At 39.0% G+C, this 26,133-nt stretch overlaps 1 protein-coding gene across 1 annotated transcript in view; it reads left to right on the top strand.

The window, feature by feature from the left end:
- Window positions 1-13,151, top strand: part of nsmfa (NMDA receptor synaptonuclear signaling and neuronal migration factor a) — a gene marked incomplete at both ends in the record, with an annotated part of 35,258 nt that extends 22,107 nt beyond the window's left edge. The window contains 9 exons of the mRNA XM_083903009.1: window positions 2,073-2,162; window positions 5,979-6,109; window positions 6,450-6,533; window positions 7,014-7,047; window positions 7,668-7,738; window positions 7,859-7,938; window positions 8,116-8,218; window positions 11,761-11,836; window positions 13,054-13,151. Coding sequence (XP_083759135.1) covers window positions 2,073-2,162; window positions 5,979-6,109; window positions 6,450-6,533; window positions 7,014-7,047; window positions 7,668-7,738; window positions 7,859-7,938; window positions 8,116-8,218; window positions 11,761-11,836; window positions 13,054-13,151 — 767 coding nt within the window. The remainder of the gene's footprint in view (window positions 1-2,072; window positions 2,163-5,978; window positions 6,110-6,449; window positions 6,534-7,013; window positions 7,048-7,667; window positions 7,739-7,858; window positions 7,939-8,115; window positions 8,219-11,760; window positions 11,837-13,053) is intronic.
- Between the last annotated feature and the right edge of the window lie 12,982 nt (window positions 13,152-26,133).

Genomic DNA, 26,133 nt, shown 5'->3' with positions numbered 1-26,133 from the left:
ATTTTGTTCATTTATTTTCCTTTCTGGTGTGTTTGTTTGCATGACCGAGTGTGTTGTTGCTTTGCTGGCATTTTGTCAACACTCAGTTGCATTTCCTTGTGGATTACATGTTTATCAGTGTGTTTTATAAAAGCCAGAAGTATGAGTATGCGCATGTGTGTGCACACGTATGGGTGTGAACGCTTTAGTTGGTCCTTTCCTGTTGCATTCTTAGCCAGGACGTGGACGTTGTGAATGATGTCTTTAAAGAGCAAAAGCAAAGACATGGTTGGCCATAATGGAGGAGTGTTCGTCTGCCCTAATCTATATATTTGTTGGTCTGCATTCTACAGTATGTGACTAGTCTGTGAGATTAGCTAATGTTGAATAAATTCCACCCTCCCAGTGCCGCAAAAACACTGCACCTCTTTAATAACTTTTATAATTGCTATTTTTTTAACTGTACTGTCTACGTTAAGAGTAGAGTAGGATGGAAAAAACACTCCCTGAATGGGAAATCAATGACAAAAGGAGGAAGCTCCAACAGCTTTTAACTAAAATGTAACAAATATAGAATTGCGGTTAACTTTGTGCATCCCGTGTTTCTTCACCAAAGCAGCGAATCTGGAATCTGCAGAATGAGTCTCTCTCACCTCGTCTTGCATCTCCAATGTGCTGTCACTGCCGGGGCTGCCTTTGTGAAAGTCGCTCACTTTGTACGGGTCCCGCTTGTGCATAGCCGCTGTCATATGATGTGGTAGAAAACCCTCTGCTGGATCCTACGGGTTAATACATAATGGTCGATGAGACTGCAGCAAGGCTTTTTAAACAGGTCATTACAGTTTGAACATGAACTTCACACCCCACAAAACAAGTGACAGCGCGAACATAATAGGATGGAGAAGGTCGGTTCCATTTTTTAAAAGTGTAGTCAGCCGTTGGCAGCTTTTACAGACTTTTGCACCAACAAATAAAGAAAATTTAGAAAATTTACAGTAGATCAACAACAACAACACATATACACTATGTTCCAGTACATGACCCCTTACATTGAATATCATGAGATTTGGAGTTTCCCTTATTCTCTGAACTACCAGAACGCCAGAGTCAAACTGTAGTATTTCAGGTCTGTAACAAGCCTGCAAAAATTGACAGGTCATGATCACATTATTAAAATTTTTTGCGGGAACAAAAGAAAGTTGTCAAACCAAAAGTCAAGGTCCAGTGGCTATGGACTGTGTCTCGACCCCAACAAGTCTGAACTTAATTAAAACGCACCAATCACTGAAAAGACCAACTTCCCAAAATTTGTACTTTAGCAGATTATTTTTTGCTCTGTAGACATGTATTAAAATGTCTTGTTCCTGGTGGCATTAATGTCAAGTTGCTCCACAAGTTGTGTTCAGGCTTTCCCCTGCTGCAAGGAGCTATTCATGTCTTCTTTCACAAATTTTCTTCTTCTCGATTCTCTGCATTGCTTTGAAAGAACTGACAAGATCACAACATTTGCTGGTGAGCCTGCAGCATTTGATGTGTTGGTTAGTATTATGAAAACATTAAACATGAAAATAGAACTGGGCCCATGTCCGTAAACATCCAGTTGATAAAAGGTTAAAGTTAAAAACTGAACAGAGAAAAAATATGAGAGTGAAAAAAAGATGCCTTGAGGGACACGATAAACCATGTCAAACACTTTCATGTAATCTAAAGATATTCTCAGAGCACAGCGATTATCATTCTTCAAAGCAGAGCTGATTTTATCAAGTATTTGTAGCTCCGTAACTGTGAAACGAGTTGTTTTCAGCCTTACTGATAACCACACAGGTAAGAATGAGCAGCAGGATGCTTTATATGTTGAAGGTATATGGTTGTTTGTTAGCGTGCCGTACGTGTGTGTCTGTTGGACAGTTTCGGTGTGTTTGTACAGAGGAGGGATGGCCTGTGTGTTCAGTATTTGTGCAGTTGTGGTTGCATCTGCCTTTGTGTGTGTGGATTAGTTGGAAGAAGAAAAAAAAACACGCCAATTTGCGGGCTTGTTAGTGTGTGTGAGTCTATGTGTGAGAGCGTGACTATTTCTCCCCCGCCTGCACTAGCGTTCGCTGAGCGTAGATCGAAGAGTTTCAGCCGTTCCTGGAGTGACCCTACACCTGTCAAGACTGACTCTTCTCATGAACCCAAAGACAGTGAGTTCATACGGACAAGTACACCACACACGCATGAACACACACACAGACACACACCAACACACAAGACCTGAGCTGGTATAAATAGAGATTGGCAAATTAATTGGCTAAATCGGTGGCTGCACTGCCTCCTTCCATCACGTGGTGGAGATGCAGATCACCGCTCTATGTGCAGGAGCTACAGACGAGTTTAAAAGAGGTGCATTCAATGACCCACACAAAGTCAGTTACTTCTGCAAACACACACGTAGTCCACTAAAATTCTCGGCACTATTGCCATCCTTTTTTTTTTTACAGACGTACAGTGTTATCAGCTCTGTATCGGCAGATATTAGCTTTAAAATGTAAAATTGGATATCGGCAAATGCGCCAAGATCCTCCGTTATGACTAATGACTAAAATAGTAGGCTGAAAAAGCTGCTACCTCTTCGACGTCAATGCTACCGCCCGCTACTGCTATTTTTTTTTTTTTTGTTGATGCTTATTTATTGTGCACAATATAGATGTAGTTTATATCCACATCTGCTGTGACAGGAGTATGAAAATATGTTTATTTCACAACAGAAGAGGAAAGATATCGGTAATCAGCCCCAATCGCTCCCAATATATTGGCATATCGGGTATTGGCAAAAAAGTATTGATAAAAAGTTAATTTTGTGTATTTTTAATAATATTTCTGATGATTTCCTTGTGAATGGTGGTAGGACATTACCAAACTGCATTAGAGAAAAATAAATGTGTTTTAAAAAAATATTGACTGAGGAAGTGTTTTCTCATATGTCCTCAAAGAGATTGCAGTGAAAGCACATTTCAAACTATGTGTGTGTGTATACGTGTGTGTGTGTGTGTGGTCCGAAATTGCTAATACGTTCTCCTGTGTCCTCACATCACGACAGGCAGATTTATTGCAGCAGCAGCCAAAGTCTTCTTTGTGCTCACAGAGTACATTTGTTATTAATTGATTTCTATACACAGGTGGCTCATAAGCAGTTGGAAGCCACTGCAGTGTTTGACAGCCATTAAAAAAGGCCCTTTATATACGAGAATGAGCTGTAAGGAAAGCTGAAGTAACTCCCACTACAGAGGAGCGATCAGTCAGACCTGATTCAAATACTTGTGTCGGGACACTGATACGAAAGCTTTATTTTCATAATTACTGGTGATATTATTATCATCGTTATCTTGTGTGATGTTACACGAGGCTGTAGCAAACCAAACAAGCACAAAAGAAAACATAACACATAAATTCAAATGTATTCCACAGCAGTTTGTTCAAACTGCAGCTAAAGTGTGATTCACAACAGGTGTAGGAGTGATAATTGCTCTGCTGACTGCTTTAATGTTTTGGAAAAACCGGAACAAAGCAGGGATATGTTATTGGCTACTAGTATATAGATTTCTATATACGTGATTAAAAGTAATAAAATAAAGGTGTCTGCTTGGATTAGGAGAACTGCTCATTTGCATCACGTTTGGGGTTTAAAACTGCATAAATAACTATGAATTGAGTAAATTAACATCATATTATATGGAGTAATACAGACATACATTAATGTATCATCTCCAAATCTCAATAACAATGTGTAATATGTCAAATAAACACTGCATTTACATATAACAGCGATTTAAAATGTAGGGTGATCAAAGTACTTTATTGTCTACATATATTCCATTAGGTATCACTAATTTACTTTTTTCACCAGTACAAGTCGGTTAATTATTTCACATTTAGAATACATTTTAGATCAAATCAAAGTTAAAGTATCGTTTCGGGACGCTGCTTGAAAGTGAAACACTAAATTCTCAAGAAATTCTAATCATGGGGAAAACATTTTGAAGGCAAGAATAAATAAATACTTTTCACATTTTAGTAAATTATTCAAAAACCAAGACAGTCTGCAGCCTGTATGACACATAGGTCAAATAGGCCTTGTGATGTAACCCTGCCCTGAACTCTTTGTCCTATGGACCTCGACATGATAGTGTCTTCACAGCTTTACAGCTCACTTCCTGGTTCTGACACTTTAACAGCAAATAACACAATCACTCTCACTCTCACACACACACACACACACACACACACACACACACACACACACAGAATTTGACCTTGTCCGTCTGTCTCCCTGTGACCGTGGGTCTTTCTTTAACTTTGTGATGCTCTCCCTTTCGCCTTCTGTGAGTTAAGTCTTTCAAACCGGAGTGTGTGTGTACCAGTCCCTGAGTGTGTCCACCAGTGCAGAGTAAGAACCTGTGTGTATGTGCGTGTGTGTGTGCGTGTCTCTCAGTGTTTTTAAAAAGGCTTATAAACACACACTGTTTTGCATGTGCTGTTTGTCTGTGTCGATGTCCGAGTTTGTGGTTTCATGTTTTTTTGTTTTTCTTTCTGCACTTCCATCTTTAGTGTGTATCAGAGTGTGATAAAGCATTAATAAACTGTTGATGACACGGCCCAGTGATGTGTTTGATGGCTGTCCCTCCCCCAAAAGGTGTTTTGTTCTCTGGAGGAGCGCCATTCATTTTGGCCACGCTCGTCATTTCTGTTTTCTTCCTCAGTCCAATTCTCCTATTGCTACATGTCTCTGGGTTCATCCAATTCTTTTTTCTTATTACAATATAAATAAAGTCTTTAAGTTTTCAAAATAATGATTTGGTGATACATCGTCGTCCTTCCTCATGCAATACGAGAAAGCTACGTTAAGAGATGCTCCATCCACGTTCAATACACAGACTCTATGCATTTTGTTCTCTATGTTGTGAATAAACAGAGAAATCGATTATCACATAATCGTTGGATCGCGATATTATTGGTATCGTGGACCATGTACGGCATATTGTTCAGTGAGGGACCCTGTGATTCCCAAACAATTGGATATGAACATGTCCGTTAAGTTTAACAAATAGCTCAGCTCTACCAGGTGAGATATGTACCACTGACCCCGAGGCCTTTTCTTGTGACCCAGGTTCAACACAGTCATTGTTACACTAATCTGTCCAATAAAATTATGGCCAAAAATCCTCCCCAAAAAAGAGATTTAAGTTAAGTCAACTTGACAACATCACAAGTCCTCGACTGCTTAGTCGGTAATTACCGAGAAATTTGGTGTCTTGTTCCATTTTCCCCCGTTTAAAAGTGTCAGTTCTCATTGAACCATAATAAAAAAAAAAACAGAATCTCCTAAAAGACACGTATCACATTTTCATCATGTCTGTTGTTCTTCATGTTTCTGTTTATCGAACTGACACATGCATTCGAGTGTGACACTGATAAATCATGCCGAGTGTGAGATTATTCAGCAGCTGCTGATTTATTGCGCTACAGGTGCCCTTTATTTGATTTTGCAGCTTTTTTTTTCTTCTCTTCAGTGTATCATTGTGTCATGTCACATACATTGCGGCAGGATTACACGAAAGAGAAGCATGCCTTGATGCCAAATAGCACCTTCTCTTCTGAATAGCTGCCCGCTGATTCCTGTTAGGTTTTCATAACACTCCTTTATTAGCGGATGCCAGAAATCCTCCACCCCACTCACTATCAGTCATATTTTTCCTGCTTCTGCCAGCTGTCTTCGCTCTTTTCTTGTTCCATCTGTCATTTTCTCATGTCACCATCATTAACAGCTCCATCTGTTTTCCTCTCCTCCACCATCGCCTTGCTCCCGGTTTCCTGGACACAGCCCTCCTTCACTCCTTCACTTTCTCTTCTTCTTCTGTGTCCCTTTTTTTTAATGCCTCCCAATCGGATCCCAACACTTGTGCCCACGCACTATTATCTTGAAGTCACTGTCCTCACCGGTGTGTGATATTGTCTTCCAGGCGGTGACCTGCAGACCTCCTGTAGCACCCTGGATGAGGGAGGCCTTCGTGAAACTCTAGACTGGGAGGAGGAGAGAGAGATGGAGCGGCTCGCCTGCGAGGGAGACGACTTTATTCCCCCCAAAATCATGGTAAGAGATTGTGATCTTAACAATCCAAAGATTACTTATTCATCTATAATTGAGACACTAAATTAAGAGTCAGGGAGCTCATAATATTATACAAAAATATTACTTAACGTGACATATTGTCGACTATTTAGGTTTAGCACCTGAAATCTAATCTACAAAAGCACTGTCCATACATGAGCTGTATTTTTTCCCCCTTTAGGCAAAGACGTTTGATAATATTATATATACATGTATCTATATTATGTATGATATGATGATGAGTTTGTTCTTTTATGTTCTTCACCCATTTTCCCCACCAATCTGTCATCTCCTCCTGTTCCATTTCTGCTCCCACCTTTAGCTGATCTCTTCTAAGGTCCCTAAGGCAGAGTACGTTCCCACTATAATCCGCAGGGATGACCCCTCCATCATCCCCATCCTCTATGTGAGTCAAACAAAGAAACACACAGAATACAGTGAACATACCACAGGGTTCCTACGGCTTTTTAAGACTTTTTTTTAAAAAAGCTACTTTGAGTGAATTTTAAGATCAATTTTAGACTAAAAACACATTAGTTCGGGACAACTTTGCCCGGATGTTTATTTCAACATAAAACACGACTTTTTGGTCCAGTGCAAAAGTTAGAATATCTACTTCCATGTGTTGGTATATCGTGACGTCCTGAAAACTGTTTTATTGGTTATACTGTCCTAACCTGCGTGAAGTTATTGCAAGAGGCATTTGATACATTATGTGTTAACATTTTCAAGACTTTTGAAAGAGGGATTGCTTTTTGATTTAGAAATTCAATGCATTTTCAGACTTTTTAAGGATCCGTGGGAACCCTGTACCAAGAATACTATTTTGTTGTATCATATATATAACGACGTATTATCATCCCTGTCATGTTTTTTTTGTCCTCAGGACCATGAACATGCAACTTTCGATGATATTTTGGGTGAGTCTTTGTCTTTGTCATTAATGCATTTCCTACGAAACAATAGAGTCACGCAAACTTGATTGCAGCAAATACATGACTTTATAAAAAAATATGATACCAGTTCCTCACGTCTAGTCATGAATATGAACTGTGCAGCTCTTTGCCCGCGGCGTGGAATGTGAACAGGTTAATCAGGCCGTGAGAGTTGAAGGTCAGAAAAATAGAAGAAAGAGGCCGGAGGCTAAACCTCACCTGCAATCAAATTTATGTAACAAAAAAAAGAAATATATAATAGACTATTAATCCAAACACGTTGAAAATCCTGAAAAGCACTTCAACTGCATATTGAAAAGCATCTAAATGGACTCTTCAAGGTCCCAGATAATGATCTCGGAGTGGAATAAAGCTCCCTGAGTAATTAAAAACATGTAAATGAACAATGCAGTCCCTGATTTTGATATGTGACATTTTCTAGTGCTACAGTCTGGCTGCTAATTTTCAGGCCACTTCGTCTTGTTAATATTATCTGCTGCATATATAACTACACCCCACACTTTGCCTCATTCTCCAGAGATTTCCTTTAATTCTCACACTCTCGGTCTCTCTTTCATGAATACAAACATTTTGTCTTTTCTCAGAGGAAATCGAAAAGAAGCTCACGGCGTACAGGAGGGGTAGCAAATTCTGGAGGATGCTCATCTTTTGCCAGGTAAACAAATAAGGGGACTGAGAAAGAACATACGTATACTGCATTCCTAGGATGGATATACACCTTCCTTTGGGATCTATGCTCCTGAGATCCTGACTCTTCTGTGTGTGTGTTTCTTAGGGAGGCCCAGGTCATCTTTATTTACTAAAGAACAAAGTGGCAACTTTCGCAAAGGTGGAAAAGGAGGAAGACATGAGCCAGTGAGTTACCGCTGGAAATCTGGGTCTATCACTGTTAAATTATGTATAATTCTGTGGCACCCGCAGCCTCATGTTGTCAGATATAACACAATTCACAATCGAGGTCATTTTACAAGACACAAGAAAACATAGTTGGCCTATCTAAGTGCAGTCTTTCTTTGTTTGTCTTTTTTCCAGATTCTGGAGGAGGCTCAGTCGCTTCATGAGTAAAGTCAACCCAGAACCCAACCTCATTCATATTATGGGGTGTTATGTCCTGGGCAACCCCAATGGAGAAAAGGTATGTACACTCACATAAAGAAACCACCAATAGTCCCATATTATAGCAACAGATTTTTCCTCAATAATATAATAATATGTTAATCTTCAACAAAACTCATTCCAAGATAGTGTAAATATTAATGTTCTCCGCCGTGGATTGTGGTTGTTTTTTGCTAATTTCGGGTCCTTAATAGAACATGATGCATATTGGTAAAACAGCACAGCACACGTGAGTGGACAACTGTGTGCTTGGCAGCTGGTATTATTCAATAGATGCCTAATTGCAGGCATCGTGTGAATTTCCTGTTTCAAAAACTGACATCGCGCAGGTGAAATCCTCAATCTTGAAGCTTCACAGTGGGAGTTTGTGTTGGCGCTCTTTAAAAGGCTGTCTGCAGAACTGCAATCTCCGAATTAATTCTGAATTGATATGGCATTATAATCATAGCTTGTACAACACTATTTTCCTTCATTAATATGATTTAATTAAGTAGAACGCAGTCTGCCTGGTGTGGTGACATATGTACATCATGACCTTAATTTATAACATGAACAAAAGAGGACTTATTTGCCACAGAAATGGATTTAATGAATTGGGACGTCCAAGGAGAGATGGGATTTCCTCCTGGCCAATTTAGGCTCTGCCTCTCCGTGTTCACGCTTTGCCGTTTGCTGTCCTCTGCTTTCATATTAATGCTCACTGCGTCTGTTTCTATCTCTGTTTGACTGATAATCAGCGTGCGGTCCCTCCGGCTGTCTCCTTCTCCACTGGTGTCACTATTATCGCACTCTGAGTAATGTCTCTGGATGTAGCCGCAGGGCACACATGTTGAGTGATGCTGCACCTTTCTTCCCTTGGCATAACCACATATTAAAAACCCAGCCACACATAGACACAAATAATCAAAAACATACAAACAACACACAAGCGGCCAAGTACACAAGCACACAGACACATGCCATACATAACCCATGCAGTGTCTGTCTGAGCTGACTGTCTGTTCCAGTCACGCCTGCCAAAGTGCTTTGTTGTATAAACTGGATCTCTCAGGGGCTGATGGGACAAATCTGGCAGTCTGCGAAACAGACTGCACATCAGTGATAGCTCCACCCCAACACACAAACACAAATGCAGTTGTTTCAGGATAAAGCCTGTGAATTTAAAACTACTAAAATGCTATTTTTTCCCCTCATTTTAAGGGTTTGTTTAGTCCAGAATGAGAGTCTGCAGAATTTATAGCATCAGATAGATATAGCAAACTCATTTAGCTCATGTTATATACACAAAAGAAAGACAGGCATTATGCAACACAGAAGCAAATCCAAATGTTAAAGCCAGCTATACCAAGTGTCACATATACACACACACACACACACACACACACACACACACACACACACACACACACACACACACACACACACACACACACACACACACACACACACAGGTGTATGAATTTCTTATATTTGCACAGAATTTTACATTTGCATTCACCCCGTCCTTATTACACACCAGTAGTGCACACACAAACCTTTACAGGAGCAGTGCTGAGCACACAGTGGGAGCAAACCCTGCTCAGGGGTCACCTCAGCCCCTGACATTACCCCGAGAATCAAACCGGCAATCCTCCAAGTCCAATTACCTTCCACTTTGCCAAAGGCTGCAAAAACATATGCTCACATCATGCATACAAATATGCACAGGTGGGAAACGTAAAGCCTAATATAATGTGTATTTAAGTGATGAAAATGAGTATTTGCGTGAGCCTGCAGTCAAGCCGCGAGTCCCCATCTGTTTGAAAAGTAATATTATAATGTTTAATGCATGATTAAAAAAAAAGACTCAGCAATTATCAAAAGGAGTCTCATTTATGAAGTACAACAAACGCTGATTCTGCCATGTTATATCAAATCTGAGCTCTTCTCTTTTGTGATGTGCACATCGTACATCTTAGTGTTGCTTTTCCAGGCCTAGAGAAGTTTGTTATATGGAAGCGATTGTGATGGAAATTATATGTAATAAGGTCTAATAAAATTGGCTGAATAATTACAAAACCACGGCCTCACAGTGCAGCTAACAGAACAGCTGTAGGACTCTGAGTTCCTGAGTCTTAGCCAGGGTTTTCAGTAACAGCAGGCTGTTGGCTGAATGTCTGGACATTAAAATATTTCCACCCTACTTGATTGTTTCATGTCAAGTCCCCGCCACTTTATTTAACATTATACTATGTAACATTTAACTCGAAGAAGTACTTCGATGTCTGGATCTTAAGCTGTATTAAAAACAAAGCTGAGCAAACAGCTCCTCTCGCAGAAGTCGCCAGCAAGTAGGCATAAAAATGTCTGTGAGTACAGGAAAAACTGTTGTTTTTTTACTGTTTAAACTGTGAAATGAGGGTTAAAGGTGGCGTGGAAGAGTAGAGCACTTCAACAATGTGATATAATAGCTTTTTTGAAGGATGGAGGACTGGAAACAAAGGCTAGCAATGGAGAACAGCTGGTGAGGAGGTCAGTGAGGAAGTGTGACCTGGTTTCCCTTCAAAGATTTCAAAGTCGTAACATGTTTTGTTTTATCAAGAACAAATCTTAATTAGTCTCTGGAAAAAAAAAAACATCATTTGATAGCTTGTAAGACGCCAACCAGGACTGAAAGGAAAAAAATCAAAAATAAACATTAACACATTATTTGAGATTTGTTATTTGCCCTCAGGTCTCCCTGCTTTAAAAACAAAGCTTGGCAACAAGGCACCTTCTTTCATCTTTTTCAAAAGACCGAAGACACAAGGAATGAAAGCTGCTTTTTTCTATATCATAAATGTGGAAAAACAAAAGGTGCATTTGTGCTTTGATTTTTGTGACGGGGAGTTACAATCAAACTCCCTCACAAATAAATCCAAGCAAGAAATCAATGAGCTTCGGTTTCTAAATGTGCATCAGTACGACAGTTGACGGCAAGAGAGACGAGTGAAAACACCACAGTTGTTACAGAGCTCATGTGATCATGTCATTACGGCCGGAACTAATGATTTCCTGGAGCTCGCAGGGATGCCTCAGCAAATCTCTCTCATTTAAGAGGAAGAAACACTACAAATGATTCACATTTTTGGTTAGACTCTGCAAACTGAACCAATTAGATTAGCATTTACTGTTGTGTCTGCCTTCAATTTAGCTCTTAGAGTTTTGTGCTACAAGAAAAACAAATCAGAAAAACTACCATTGAGAATTTCAAAACACTTCTATTTTTGTCCAATCAGTGAAGCATTACATTTTAATCTTCTCTCTTACTACTCGTTTTGAAACAGAGGTCACATGACGCCAGACAGGATAACTGAGCACCTTTACAACTACCATTTCATCACATGTCCACCTTCACAAGGACAAAGAATGTGCGCACATCTCTGTGGCAGTAATGAGCTGCATTATTTGCCATTCTTTTGTATGTTTCTATATGCGTGTGTGTGTTCGTGCATGCGTTGTGTGTCTGCAGGCTTCCTCTCCGTTTATATCCAGGAGCAGTGGGGATTAATTGCCATTTGCTTTCTTATCTCGGCCCAACAGCTGTTCCAGAAACTGAAGAATCTGATGAGGCCTTATTCTGTTGAGTTTGAATCACCGCTGGAGCTGTCTGCACAGGGTGAGTGTGGGAATAAATAAAAAAAAACATGCAAACATGTGCAGGTCACACAAGGACAAAAGCACATGAACTGGTGCAAGTGAACACCATATGTACAGCATTAACATTAGCAATGAGGAATTTACTCAAACAGCTGTTTCCTGTTTCCAGACATAGTTTATTTTAACAGTGTGTGAATTTGCTGTGCCGTTTGGGTGGTATGTTGATAGTAGTGAGGTTTTTTCTTCTTTTTTTTTTGTAGTAGTATTGTACGTTGATCTAATATATTTAAGATTTCACACACACATGGTCAAAGGTCAAGGTTCAATCACCTGAATGAATGCCAGCACGCACCAGATCTTCTAATGAACAATGTTCACTCACTCCCTCATCGTCTACCACTTTTCCTCCACATGAGCGTTGCAGGGGTTAAGGGCTATATGGTGAGGTCTGAAAATGGGAAGGAACTGATCCATCACTCTGTATCTGTATCGTCAAAATAACAGGATACTGGCAAAAGTGAAATACAATGAGCCAAAAATCCCTAGATATCACATAAATAAGCACATACAGTAAAAATGTAAGCAGCAAAAAAAAAGCAGCAACAGCAGTATTAAACGACTCAATGTGTTGTTTTTATGGAGTAAGTATGTAGAAGGGCTTTATAGGACAGATGAGTAGATACTCTCTTCTACTATCATAGAATATGATATAAATCAAGGTATTAGAGACAATGTGTAAAATGTACGATGGAGCCGTTTGTTGTCCAAATCTTGGACTTCTTGCCGATATCCGACATACTGCACGTACTTGGGCCAATAACTGATACTATGTTTAATAAATAAACTTAAAAAATAACAATTGTAGAGGATGCCAGCATAGAATTCAAGGATGTCACAGCCTATTCATCTGACTGTTGTAGTCATATTGGTGTGTTTGCCGATATCCAATAATACATTAAATAGCCAATATCTGCCAACTATATTGTTCATCCCTAGTCTAAAAATGCAGAAATACTTTTTGCCAATCAGTTCTCTGAAACACAACCTGACTATGAACAGTGCAGACATATTCAAAAATGCACCCATGTCTTTCTGCAAGCATCTCATGCCATTCAGACCACTACGACTGCTACTCCTACTAGTTGGTTTCACATTGTGTGTAGTATTCAGTTGTGCTGGAATCAGACTGGCTGTTTGCATAATTCGCACTTTTCCTGTCTTCATTCACCAATCAAGGCAAAGAGATGATTGAGATGTACTTTGACTTCCGCCTCTATCGACTCTGGAAGACACGCCAGCACTCCAAGCTCTTGGACTATGAGGATTTTTTGTGACGAAGACACCAGGATTACGGGTGCAGCGGACCCTCCAGTGCCACGGGGAACCTGTTAAAAAACTGAATCCACTGACTGAACATCGCTCAACTGTAGTGCTCCACCCATCAGCTCAATATAAAAACAGTCACACCTGCTTTCATCCTAGGGAGGGCTGGGCGGAGGAGGAGGCGGCCAAAGACAAACTTATAAAATTATGCTGTGCCTCTGTTTTTCGTCATTCCCAGAGTGACATGTCAAAGACTAACTTAAAAAGGGCCTAAACTATATATAATAAAATCATTTTAAAAAATGAGGCAAAAAGCAGAGACATCTTGAACAGCCGTTTCTGCCTCTTGAGTGTAAAAGCAAAAAAAAGAAAAAGAAAATCTAATGTGTACAGACAGAAATACCATTTAATTCCCACCTCTGTTGTACGGGACATTCTTTTTGAGGCCAAAGTGCTTCAGGAAAAACTGCTGAAAGTCATTCTGTCACAATTATGGTTCTGTGTTTTGACTGGACCTTAAAAGACCTACATGAATACTCCACATGCCGACTGTGTGTACATATAACATGAATATACTAGCATAGCTTCAGTCATGCAAATACTACTCGACACGAGAATAATGACGCATCATTTATTTTTGATGTGCATTGTTGTGCAGTTTCATATGGAAATACTTTGGAATAACTCAGGTTTTAGCCATGAAGTAATTAATCTGTTTGTCTATCCTATCAAGATATTGTAATCTTCATCTCCATCGCTTGGAATGAATGTATTAACTCTCGTAGAAATACGTCTTCAGTTTGAAGAGTTGAGCTTTATGTTTTGGTAAGAAAAAAAAAGAAAAGTATAATGTGCTGATTTTCTGTGTGTGTGTGTGTGTGTGTGTGCGAGAGTGTGTGTGTGTTTTCCATGTAAAAAACAAAAAAATATGGTGATGTGTTGTGTGTATTTTCCTCTATCTGCTCCTGTTGAAGCAAAAAGAATAATCATCTCCATCCCTGCAATTATCCGTCAATCACACACACACACACACACACATCGACAGAGACAGTTGAGTATGATTCATGATGTCAAGAGGGATGTAACAGCCATCCAAGTGCTCCTAACCCTGTAGTGTAGGAGTTGCCCCTGTTGATCCGTCCTGCTCTTTTGCAGAGGGTTTCCGGCCACTGTCAACAGTGTCAGCTGCTCTCACCTCTGCCAAACACTCTTAGCTTCTCCTAAAGACAGCCAAAGGAGCTACTGCCATCTCCCACTTTCCCTGGGCTGCGATCCCAGTCAGAAGCCACAGCTCTCTGAATTAAAAAAGGTCTGCCCAAAAAAGTTTAAGCTGTTAACAGCCATCTGCTGCCCCTGCCAGGTGTCAGCCACTTAAAGGCCAGAAATATGTGTGCCCGGTGTGTGTGTGTGTGTGTGTGTGTCTGTGTTTGGGAGAGTCGCACAAGCCCAGAGACCTGAGTTTTCTCAAACTGTTCAACATGAGGAGAGAAGTGGGAGCTGAGCTGGATGTGCAGCTGCTCCCGCACACAGACACACACGAGCAAATCACTAAAAGCTGGGACATGACACAATTTTGCATTGCATTCATGGACTGTAAATAAAAAAATGGACGTAATCTACCAGTTTGGAAAGTGAAGCCGGTGAAATAAAGAAAGAAACAGCAGCTGGCCACCAGAGGGCCAACAGGACAGACAAGAGGAGTGGTTCTTAAAGGTTTTATGCCAAATACAACCTGAGAAAATATTCAGCTCTGGAAGTAACACCATCAACGCCAATGTTAAAATACAGTGGTGCAAATAGGTCGAGCAAAGTCAGTTACAGACACTGGTATATAGGGCTGTACGACTGAATAAATATCTAACTATTTTGACAGGAATTGTGATTGCTATACGATTCCCGATACCAGCGGAAGGGGTAATTTTTACATCATTATTGTCATTTTCATTCAAAAAACACATTTTAAATGATAATTGTGTGATATTTGTGCAGATCTTAGAATAACGTGTATAGGGCAAGTCAATGGAGCTGAAACAATTACTCGATTAATCGATTATGAATCGATCGCTACTATTTTGATAATCAACAAATCGGTTTTAATCACTTTTCCCATGATTAAAACAAGATTTCTGATTGTTCCAGCTTATCATATTCACATATGTTCTGGTTTCTTTGCTCCATATAACAAAGAAATCATTAAAAACTGAACCATCGTTTTTCTGACATTTTATGGACCAAGCCATTACTCGATGAATCGTGAAAATAATCAACAGATTAATCGATTATGAAATAATCGTTAGTTGCAGTTTTAAAAATTAATACCGTGTGATATTTGTGCAGATCTGTAAGAAACAAAGATGTTCCCTTCGGTCTGTAGAATAAGATGTCTATAGGGCAAGTGGCTAGTAGAGGTGGCAGTAGAGTTTCTGGTTAGACTATTCAACAGGATCTTAGAGAGTGCGAAGATGCCTGAGGAATGGAGAAGAAGTTTGATGGTGTCCATTTTTAAGAATAAGGGAGATGTTCAGAATCGCAGTAACTATAGAGGAATAAAGCTGATGAGCCATACAATGAAGATATGGGAAAGAGTAGTGGAAACTATACTGAGAACAGAAGTCAGCATTTGCGAGCAACAGTATGGTTTCATGCCTTCATAGCTCTAGAAAGAGCATACAACATGGTGCAGAGATAGGAACTATGGTACTGTATGTGTGACATGGACGTTCTTGTTTGCAGTGGTGATGGACAGGTTTACAGATGAGGTTAGACAGGAATCTCCATGGACTTGGACTATGATGTTTGCAGATGACATTGTGATCTGTAGTGAGAGCAGAGACCAGATGGAGGAAAAGCTTGAGAGGTGGAGATATGCTCTAGAAAGGAGAGGAATGAAGGTCAGTCGCAGGAAGACAGAATACATGTGTGTGAATGAGAGGAATCCAAGTGGAACCACGAGGCTACAGGGAGTGGAGATAAAGACGGTGGAGGATTTTAAGTACCAAGGTCAACAGTCTAGAGCAGTGGAGAGTGTGGAAAAGCGGTGAAGAAATGTGTTCAAGCCGGTTGGAACAGGGGGAGAAAAGTGTTGGGGATCATGTGTGATAAAATAGTATCAGCCATAATGAAAGGAAAGGTATACAAGACAGTGGTGAGTCCAGCGATGCTGTATGGTCTAGAGACAGTGGCACTGAGTAAAAGGCAGGAAGAAGAGCTGGAGGTAGCAGAGATGAAGATGTTCAGGTCATCTTTGGGAGAGACGAAGATGGATAGGATCAGGAATTAGTTAATCAGAGGAACAGCACAGATGTTTTGGAGATATGGTCAGAGAGGCCAGAATGGTGGTTGATGATGGTTTGGTCATGTACACAGGAGGGATAGTGAATATATTGGTAGAAGGATGCTGGGGTTGGAACTGCCAAGCAGGAGGTCTAGAGGAAGTCCAAAGAGAAGATTTATGGATGTAGTGAAAGAGGACAGAGGACAAGTACCACCAGAGGAAGCTCACATAACACAGTTTGAGAACCATGGGAACAAGGAGTTAGTGGTCTAAATTGCCAGTTTCCGCTCTTACTCTGTGTCGTAACGCCATATTATGTTTATATTTCAAGGGAAAGGGAAAGGGAAACAATGAACCACTGCACATATGAGTGCGTTTGAGGTGTCCTTGGTTACAGGTGACCTCTATAAATGCCTCGAGTCTTCACAACAGGATTTAATTTTGCAAGTGGAAGACTACGTCCATTTAATTATCTACAGTCCGTTCCAACCGTTTCATCATTCCAAAAAAGACGGCACTCGAGCTATCAAACGCTTGGTGGTTTTTCAGGTGCGAGCTGCAGTACAGTATGTGCACATCTGCTCAGTGAACTGTGTGCTCTGCTTAAGTCAAAGTAGCCATGTTTGAATATAACTGTTGAGTGAGTTTGAGCTTCACTTTTCAAATAATGCAGGGAAAACAAGAAAGAAGAGAGAAGATGTGAATTAGGAGTTTTTGATTATTTGATTTGGAGTAAATAAACAATGCTTGCATGATCAGACAGTGCAGGTGGCATAAACGGCCATTTTGTAGGAGAAGAAGAGGTCCTAAATCCGGAAAAAAGCAACTTGTTTTTCATCACCACCAAAAAACCTTGAATAAACAAAACTACGCCTTTCCCGCTTCTGAGAAAAAGAGATACAGCTTTGGCTTCAGGGATATGTTTTTATTTTTATTTTTGCATAACCAAGGATGTTTTTCCCCCAACTTTTATTTCCAACAACCATTTCTAATGTCACCGAACTGCAACAAGGTTCTTGGTTTGGAAAGTATAACAATGGGACCGAGGGATTTTAAAGGATTATGTAGTGTCTTTCAGATGACCATTTTATTTTGAAAGGATTAATTAAACCTAAAAAGAAACTCAACCACACCGAAAGACACAACCTGTGACACAGCAGACTGGAAAGAAAAGTCCAAATCCTGCATTATTTATGCACTAATCACCGCATAGATTGGCTTGCTTATTACATTGCTGATTTCCAATAGTTTTGTCTCCGTAGAATAGAAAAGAGAAAATAGTAAACCGAGGCCAGAGTATTGATTCTCTTGTGCTTTTTAGATTTTCTTCTTTTCACTGGATTTGCCCATAATTGAAGCCAGTTAGCAATTCATGTAAAAGCATACACTTGAGAGGATGATTTTGGGGTTTTTTCAATTGCTACATCATCTAAAAAAACAGCATTTTCAATTTTTTAAATCATATTTGCTGTACTGCATATCCTTATAATGATCTCTAAATAATGCCACGTTTATGAATGAGGTAGCAATTCAAGAAGTCACACTGCAAGTCACTGCTCTGACAATCACAGCAGTGAAAAATCCTGACACAACAATATTTCTGAACGTCAAAGAGAATCATTAATATCATATAATCGATTTATTTTTCTTGTGTTGTCAGCAACAAGAAAGTTTACAGTTTGGGGCTATTAACAGGTTTCACTCCGGTCAGTCAATGTAGTTACAGCTCTTAACACGCAGACACAGAAACTAATCAAAACCACACAGTTTAAAGGTTGTTCTCCATCTGTGTGAGGTTAATTATTTCTCCATTTGTCGTTATGCATTAAAATTTTATTAACAAAACCCAGCGTGGCGTTCTCTATTAAAAGGAGACCTCTGTTTTTTTTCTTTTGTTTTATTTGCTTCTGTCCTCTCTCTGACACTGCAGTGCTGGCCTACAGCTTGTCCAGCACGGACAAGTGCTCTCTCTCAGCCAAAATGAGTCATGCATTTAAACATGTTTTCACTTCAGATTTAAAATTCAAGAGCGAACATGCGCGCCATTGCGTCATTGAGCCATTTTTTTTATTCCAGCAGAAGCATTAAGCTGCCAAACTCTCAAAGATGTTGCCCTGAATAGCTGCTGGGTTTAATGGGGATATTTTTACTGGCATAATAATAATAATAATAATAATAATAATAATAAAACACATCAGAAAAATGGACACTGGTTAATTTAAAGCAAAGCAGCAATTGGAGGGATTATTTTTTTGATTCAGGGCGTTCTACATAGGAAAGGAAACCATATACCTTGTGCCATAGGAAAAGAGGAGAAAACACTTTACACAGTCTAATAGGAAAATAACTGACATTAATGTTTTTGTTTGAATTTATCGGGCTGAAATGACCATGATGTGAAGAGCAACCTGACTCAGGAGTTTGAGAGAGCTTTGTTGTTTTCCTCTTCACCGAAAATCTAATTAAAGATGCAAATATGTCCTTCTGTTTGTCTCGGTCTATGTTCTTTGACTTTTTTTGTGTCAGTTATCTTTGGAATAAATGCAATAGGTTTAATAGGACTGTAGAGTAGTCTTTTAACTCATTCAAGATTTCCAAAAGAAATCCCACTACGTGATATAGTCCTCGACTACACATGAAATACAGATCTGCGAGCCTGGATCCATCCTTATATTGGCTGTAACGTCCTGATAAAAGCAGAAATGCACAAATACAAGTCTGAAAACACGACCGCCCATGTTTACACAAGATTCTTCACATTGCACTTAAGCCAATTTAAATAAGAGAAATCAGAATTGTTCATGTTAACGTCTGAGAAGATGCCATTACAGCAAAAAATGCATTTTAAAAAAACAAAATCAGTCTATTACAAATGCTGCAATTCAATTCTGTTTTTCACTGTTCAATGCCAATTTAGTTTTTTAAATACTTCTACTCCTTGGCATTACATGATGAATGTAGCTATCCAACATGTCTTGAATCGATAACAAAGTAACTCAACTTATTTGTGGTAAGATTTCTATTCAAATTCTTGAAAAAAGTACTGCTCAGTGGTTCTGTATTCAAGTAAAGTCCCAGAAGAACAGAGAGGGATCATTTGTAATGTAGAAGACGAGAACACCCCATCATCTATTAAAAAAAAAGGTGGTAAAACACATATTTCTTTATGTACGGGACAACACTCGTGGTTCCGATTCGGTGCCAGAAATTAATTAGAAACACAGCTCGACAGAGAGGGGGATAGTATATCTTGAGGAAAACATTACTTTAATTATTTTGTCTTTGGTGAAACTTGGCATGCGAGACCTAAAGATAAAGCAGCCGCGACACCCATAAAGTTAGTTTCAAGGTGCCTTATCTCCCTGTCCCAGAAATACCTTGATCCATAATCTCCACACACACACTTTGCCTTCTTTATACTCTCTATGACTCTTGTTCAACTGCTCTATTTTTATTTCCTCCAGTGCAAACCACAGTTTGCAAACATTGCACTGCACTTCATTTAACATCTCCAGCACCACACACCTATTGTCTGATGCAGACACAAACATGGACGTGTGTTTAAATAGACTCTTGTTTGTGGACACAAGTGTCCCCCAGTAGTAAGTTGTTCTCCAGACTCTTTGAAGATCAAAAAGCATATTTTTCTATTGCATCTTGTGAGGCTTCAAACTAGAAAGTACGAGGGTGGCATGGTACTTCAATCAATATGGTACTAGGACACAGAAGTGATGTCCTACATGTCCGCAAGTTAGACAGGTTGAGAGTTAAATGTACAATATGTAGTATTTATGGGTTTATATAACCCAAAATCCACTTTTTTATACATATTATGTGCTCCTGCATTGTCTAGTCGCTGTATAATAGTTTTTGTTTCATTTTCGTAGTGTTTCAAAAAGTCATGTTAAATAACATGACCGCGGACCGCGGTTGCATAGCCACTGTTAGCAGCGGGACGCCATGTTTCTACCGGAGCCTGTAAGGACAAACGCGAGAGAACAAAACAAGCGTCTCTTTACTTGTAGCGGAAGTCCCGCCTCCTCTCTCTCCGCTTCGTCTGCTACGGCCGCGGTAGCTCGCCCTCTCCCTCGCCTCACGAACCTCATCTGCTGACATGGAGAAAGACGACGAGGACGACATTTGACCAGCTGCGGATACCGTATCGCTCAGGGAAGGGAGGGTGTGAGCAGAGCAGCAGGTCTTTGTTGTAAATTTCCTCTAGATGGCACTATAAACTACTTATTTCCCCTTTAAGTAAGAGAATGACTTGTTTGGTCCAAAACAAGAGTAAATAAAGCTTTGTGGATTGGCATGAAAGTGAATGTCCTTGTTCCACATTAGGCTGATGAAACACTGAAGATAAGATGATTATCGAAGCGTTTGAGGCAACCAGGACACCGGGTGGGGGTTCAATGACAAGATAAAAAGACGAGATATCAAACAATTCACACTGTGCATTTTTGAATCTGAATATGCTGAAGATGATTAAATTCCTCCCAAAAGAGTTACAGATTCCATCCACCAAACACCAACAAAGCACACATATTGATGTGCAGCAGAGAGCAATAAACACATTAAGTTAGGAGGCATGAATGTCTCTTCTTTAAAAAAAAATGTAGGTCAATAAGCAGCAGTAGATCTACCAACCATCAAAGTGTGTAATTACCCATCAACATAAATAACAATTTACATATTTAAATTAACATGAAGAGCAAATACTGAAATGTTAGGCCTGTATGCTGACCGGTTGACACAGGATGTCACAATATTAAACCCCAAATCATCGAGGAGAAGGTTTTAGCAGGCAGTAAACTGCCATTTAAACGTTCAAAAGACTATTTTTGATGCACATATTAAAGTCAATCACAGGTCAGTCACACGAATAAATGGCACAAAATTGTTAGTCATTTGCAGCAGAATTGTGGAGCAGCTTTTCATCCACATTAAGCCCAATGCAATGTCATTATTGAGTGTATTATTTTACAAATAACATGACACCATAACACATAATTTGAATGTCATGGCCTTGTAGAATAATTTCATAAAATATATATCGTAGATATTTTACAGCAATTCAAAACTTAAAATTACAAAACCATACTTATTTCTCTATTTATTTATATTTAATGACCTTTCACATCCCAGGCTCTGGGTAGCTCCCACATGTAAATATTAGGGGAAACGTTTAAATATTGGTATATATTTAATAACAACAACAACAACAACAACAACAACAAAAACAACGACCCAGCAAACAGCGAGCACTTACCTCAGTAAAAATCCACCTGCGTGTGTCCCGGTACAGAGAAGTCCACTCAGTGTCCAGGTGTAAACAACATACTCCAAACACGAGGCTTCAACAGCAGGAATATCCCGTTCGACCAAAACTCGGCAAAAGTTTGCATTAAATAAATAAAACAAACAAATAAATAAATAAAATAAACGCGCTGAACTGACGACAAACACGCCATTTTACTCCAAGGTGTCAAACGAGGACGAAACCGGAAGTAGTTGTTTAAATAAGCCGCCATTAGGCCGGGGGGGGGGGGGGGGCGGGGTTTGTAGTACATATTTGTGTATTTACTACAAACATTTTGTGTATTTACGACAAAATACAAACCTTATCATAAATATTTTTCAATCAGAGGACACTTTTCTTCCTCTTTCATTGACAGTCTATGATGGAAAACACTTTTAAAAATGAATAATCTCATATATTCTCTATAAATGTAAATATTAAAACTTTTTCCAATGGCTTCCCAGTGCCATGCAACCCAGTGACTCCAAGCCAATGTCAACTTATGATATATTTTTATATTACTAACTTGGAAAAACCTTTTATATATTACATTTCATCTACATATTCATATTAATATTCAAAAATCTATTTTTTAATGAGCTCCTCTGTCTACAAACCCTGAACTCTTGTTTCATTTAATTAATGAATTAATGACTTTTGATACTTGATGAGTTTTCTTACTTTCACTTTGACTGGGTGTGGGATTACTTTTTATTTCATCTAAATAAAATAAAACGATACAAATTACATTTGATCACAAGATGGTGGTGTACTATTCGTTTTTTATTTATTTAGCAGCAGCTTCCACATCCCATCCACATAAATGTATATTCAATCGTCACGCGTTCTGCTTCACATTTCTGCAGCCAACTTTAACCGAGCAAATTTGGGATAAAGTACGACATAACGAAAACATCTAACTGTACTGTTTTAAAGAAAGAGGAGCAACGTTTTTACGCATCTAAAGTGTGATTTTTCATTCTTTTCTTACACCAGGCAGCACTGAGCAGGCAAACAATAATATGAGGGTACAGATTCTGTAGCGATCAGCACTTCTCAGATGCTGATGTTGGGTTTTAGGCTGTATGTTACATACAGGACATCCCAGTGGAGGCGAAAAAACGCACCTGCTCCATGACCTGCAATGACCTCTGTATTCCCTCTATACTGTATCTTACATAATGAACATTACATTATTCTGCAGTGAACCAGTCCCACACCTGCATTTTCAATTAGTTGTATGCTGACGTTTTGAGTACATTATGTTGTTGTTGTTTTTTTTAATTCTACAGCTCTTCATAATTACAAGATGTATGTTTTGTAGACATACCAGAAGCTCTGGGAATGAATCTTTCACCAAAAAAACCTCCTGCACTTCAGCCAGAATCTAAATTGGAATCAGTCACTCCCATAACTCTTTTTCTCTAGAGACATAAAAACTGCAGTGCAGGGGATTTACCACAAGAGGTCAGTGTTGCAATCTGTTTCCCTTCATGTGTGAACCCTCCACTGAGAATGTGTAGACTAAAAACTTGTAAAAACCTGTATGCTGACACAAGTGTGATGTGGAAAACAAGGCAACATATGACAGGAGCATAATCATTTATTGACAAAAAAAGAGAAGATATTATGACTTAATATTAGTGCATGTGTGTAACATTCGGGGAATGGGCTAGATTGTGTTCACCTGCAGGGATTTAGATGTTATTAAGTCATTGGAAATTCATCTAAAACTAGGTTTTAATCCTACATCAAAATCTTGTTAAATGACAGGTATTTAAAAACTAGACGAGTTCAAAACAATGACATTTACAGTATTTATTCAAGTGGTCTAAATACAAACTACTGCAGTATTTTTAAACAACAAAAATGTGTAGTTAAAATAGTCCATCGTGTTTTATATAAAGTTGTTTATGTGTTAAGTACAAATATATTCAGTTCATAAACCACTTTCACATCAGAATGTGTTTTTCATACCCTCATGTTGTGGTGCACAGCACACCCTTGTGGTCTGTTACCGCAATTGCAGCAAATACGACAGTCATACCCAAAAAATGTGTTTTATTCAAATCATGAACAAGATACAGTGGATATAGAATAGTTTATTTATCAAAGGCCTGATTCTGTTGCCAAGGGCCTGTCATGCTATAACAATACAGTGGTGCGAGTATGTTGGCATGCATTGAGAGGAAAAGAGCCCCCAAAACTCTGGAAATTGAATAAATTACACTATAGAATTCAAAAACAAGTGAACAGTAAAAGTTAACCACCAACTGTAGCCCGGCCGTTCTGACGAGAATGGGCAAAGACTGCATTTGAAACAAACAAACAAACAAACAAACAAGCTTAAATATTGTATCTATAAAATATTTACTTTTGTCAAACTACCTGTTTTATTATCCTCACGGTAAAAACGTACAATAATCTACAGGAAATTCCAGTATTTTTAATGTATTGTGTAATGTAATTATGGTTTAAAGGTCCAACGTGTAAACGTGTTTTCATTTGGTAGACATCGAAGATAAAATAACTCCACAAATGTTTTCACTGTAGCCCATAATGGACAAACTAAAGATTTATGCTAAGTGAAGGCTACATAGGTTCTTCACAACAAGTCCGACTCCAACTGAAACTAAACTATGGGTCGTTTTGATCAACGCCTGAATGACACATAGGTACATTGCTAGCACAGGGGGATTTTTCAGTTCAATTAGGCACAAGTGTTAGTGAGATTAGGGCTAAAATAACATCCCATGTACCACACCAAAGTGCAACACTTTAACCACCAACTAACTTTCGGTGGGAACCTCAATGAAGCTACTTGAGGATGACGCACACAAGTCACCAGATTGCTATCATTTATACCACCATTAGGGGCCCCTACCGAGTGCATCGAGGACGATACATCTGTGCAATGGTTTGTGCAATGGTTTGTGCTATCGGGGAAAAATTCCAACGGTTTCTGAAAGGCTGAAGTTGCACGTCAAAGTCAGTCGGAGAGTTGGAAAAACCCCCGTTACATAGTTTCCATCTTTTAGGCCTGGACATGGAGACAAAAAAACTCAAACAAATGTTATTTTAAATACATTTTATACTGTTCAAATCTAAAGTTTAACACGCACAACCTGGCACAATCTGGAAATGTTTTTTTTTTTCAATACACCATTTTAGCGTGCACATATTGAAAGTTATTCTGGAAAAATGGGCCAAAAGCACTTACTCACAGGACATTTTCTTGCCCTTTTATGGTTTAAATAAGCCACAAAAAAAGACGGACATATTGAGGGTTAGGTGTTAAAGGGTTAAAAACGTTCCTGCACGCGACCCATAGTTAGATTTCATTGGAGGACAGTCTCGTTCTTCAACACACTTAGAAAAGGAGGGGACGGGTGAGGTGACATGTCAGAGTATGAAGCAGGCTGTGCAGTTAGTTTTATGACTAAATAGGAGATTCATTTCTCATTTACGCTGGGAGCGAGGCCTCAATCAGATCATTTATCTCAGTTTGAAGCTATTCACGTTACACCGGGTAAACAAGAAAAAAAAACAGGATCCAACAGCCGTCTCCTCATTTAGCCAGCGAGTTTGCACACTATGTGACAATCTGACAAAAGACACATCATAATGCATAGTACTGGTGATAAAACAGACACATGATAGTATGGGTAGAAAAGAAAAACCCTTAAACCCTTTTCTCATACATTCAACACATACAGTATGTGCTGAAGTTATTATTGTGTGGAAGCATTGAATGTCACATATTAAACCGTGTGAATTTTCTAGATACACGTCAAGCATTTACTTACATTGATACTGGGGGGGGGGTGGTGAGAGTAAACTTGAGGAACATCATCTAGAATTAAACATGTTTAAAAAGTACTTCAGAGTTGATTAGAAACATTTGCAGAGTGGTCCATTTTTTTTTAAACATCTTCTTACAGATGTGCATAGATTTGTACAAAAGGTCTGCAGCTGCACTATGCTTCCGTCTCAAAACAGTTTGGTAAGAACAAATAGTTTAAAGGTTTGTTTGTTTAACTAGATTTTTTTTTTTTTTTTTTTACAATAGTATACATAGTTTAAGTCGTTTTTTTTTCTTTCTTCTTTTTGGTGTCCTGAAAATGTGCGTTTAAATAACATCTATAATTGTCACGATATATAAAAACGAACAAGTGAGAACATTCACAAATCTAACTTGAGGTTTATGTTCATAAGCGTCCTTTGAGGAAATGAAAAAGATACGTTACAAATCTGATACTAACCTAAAATAAAACAATTTAACCTACCTAGTAACTTTGCACCAACCCACTGTTTTCCCTCTTATATCACACTATCTTAATTTCTCTGTGTTGCAGCTTTATGAACTGAAAAAAAAGCAAATATCTTGAAATTATATAATTGCTCACTTAATAAAGTTTAA

This window comes from Microchirus variegatus, assembly GCF_963457635.1.
Source record: "Microchirus variegatus genome assembly, chromosome: 16".
NCBI classification, from domain to species: Eukaryota; Metazoa; Chordata; class Actinopteri; order Pleuronectiformes; family Soleidae; genus Microchirus; species Microchirus variegatus.
The sequence above is the reverse complement of the archived record's forward strand: the minus strand, read 5'-3'. Positions and strand labels throughout refer to the sequence as shown.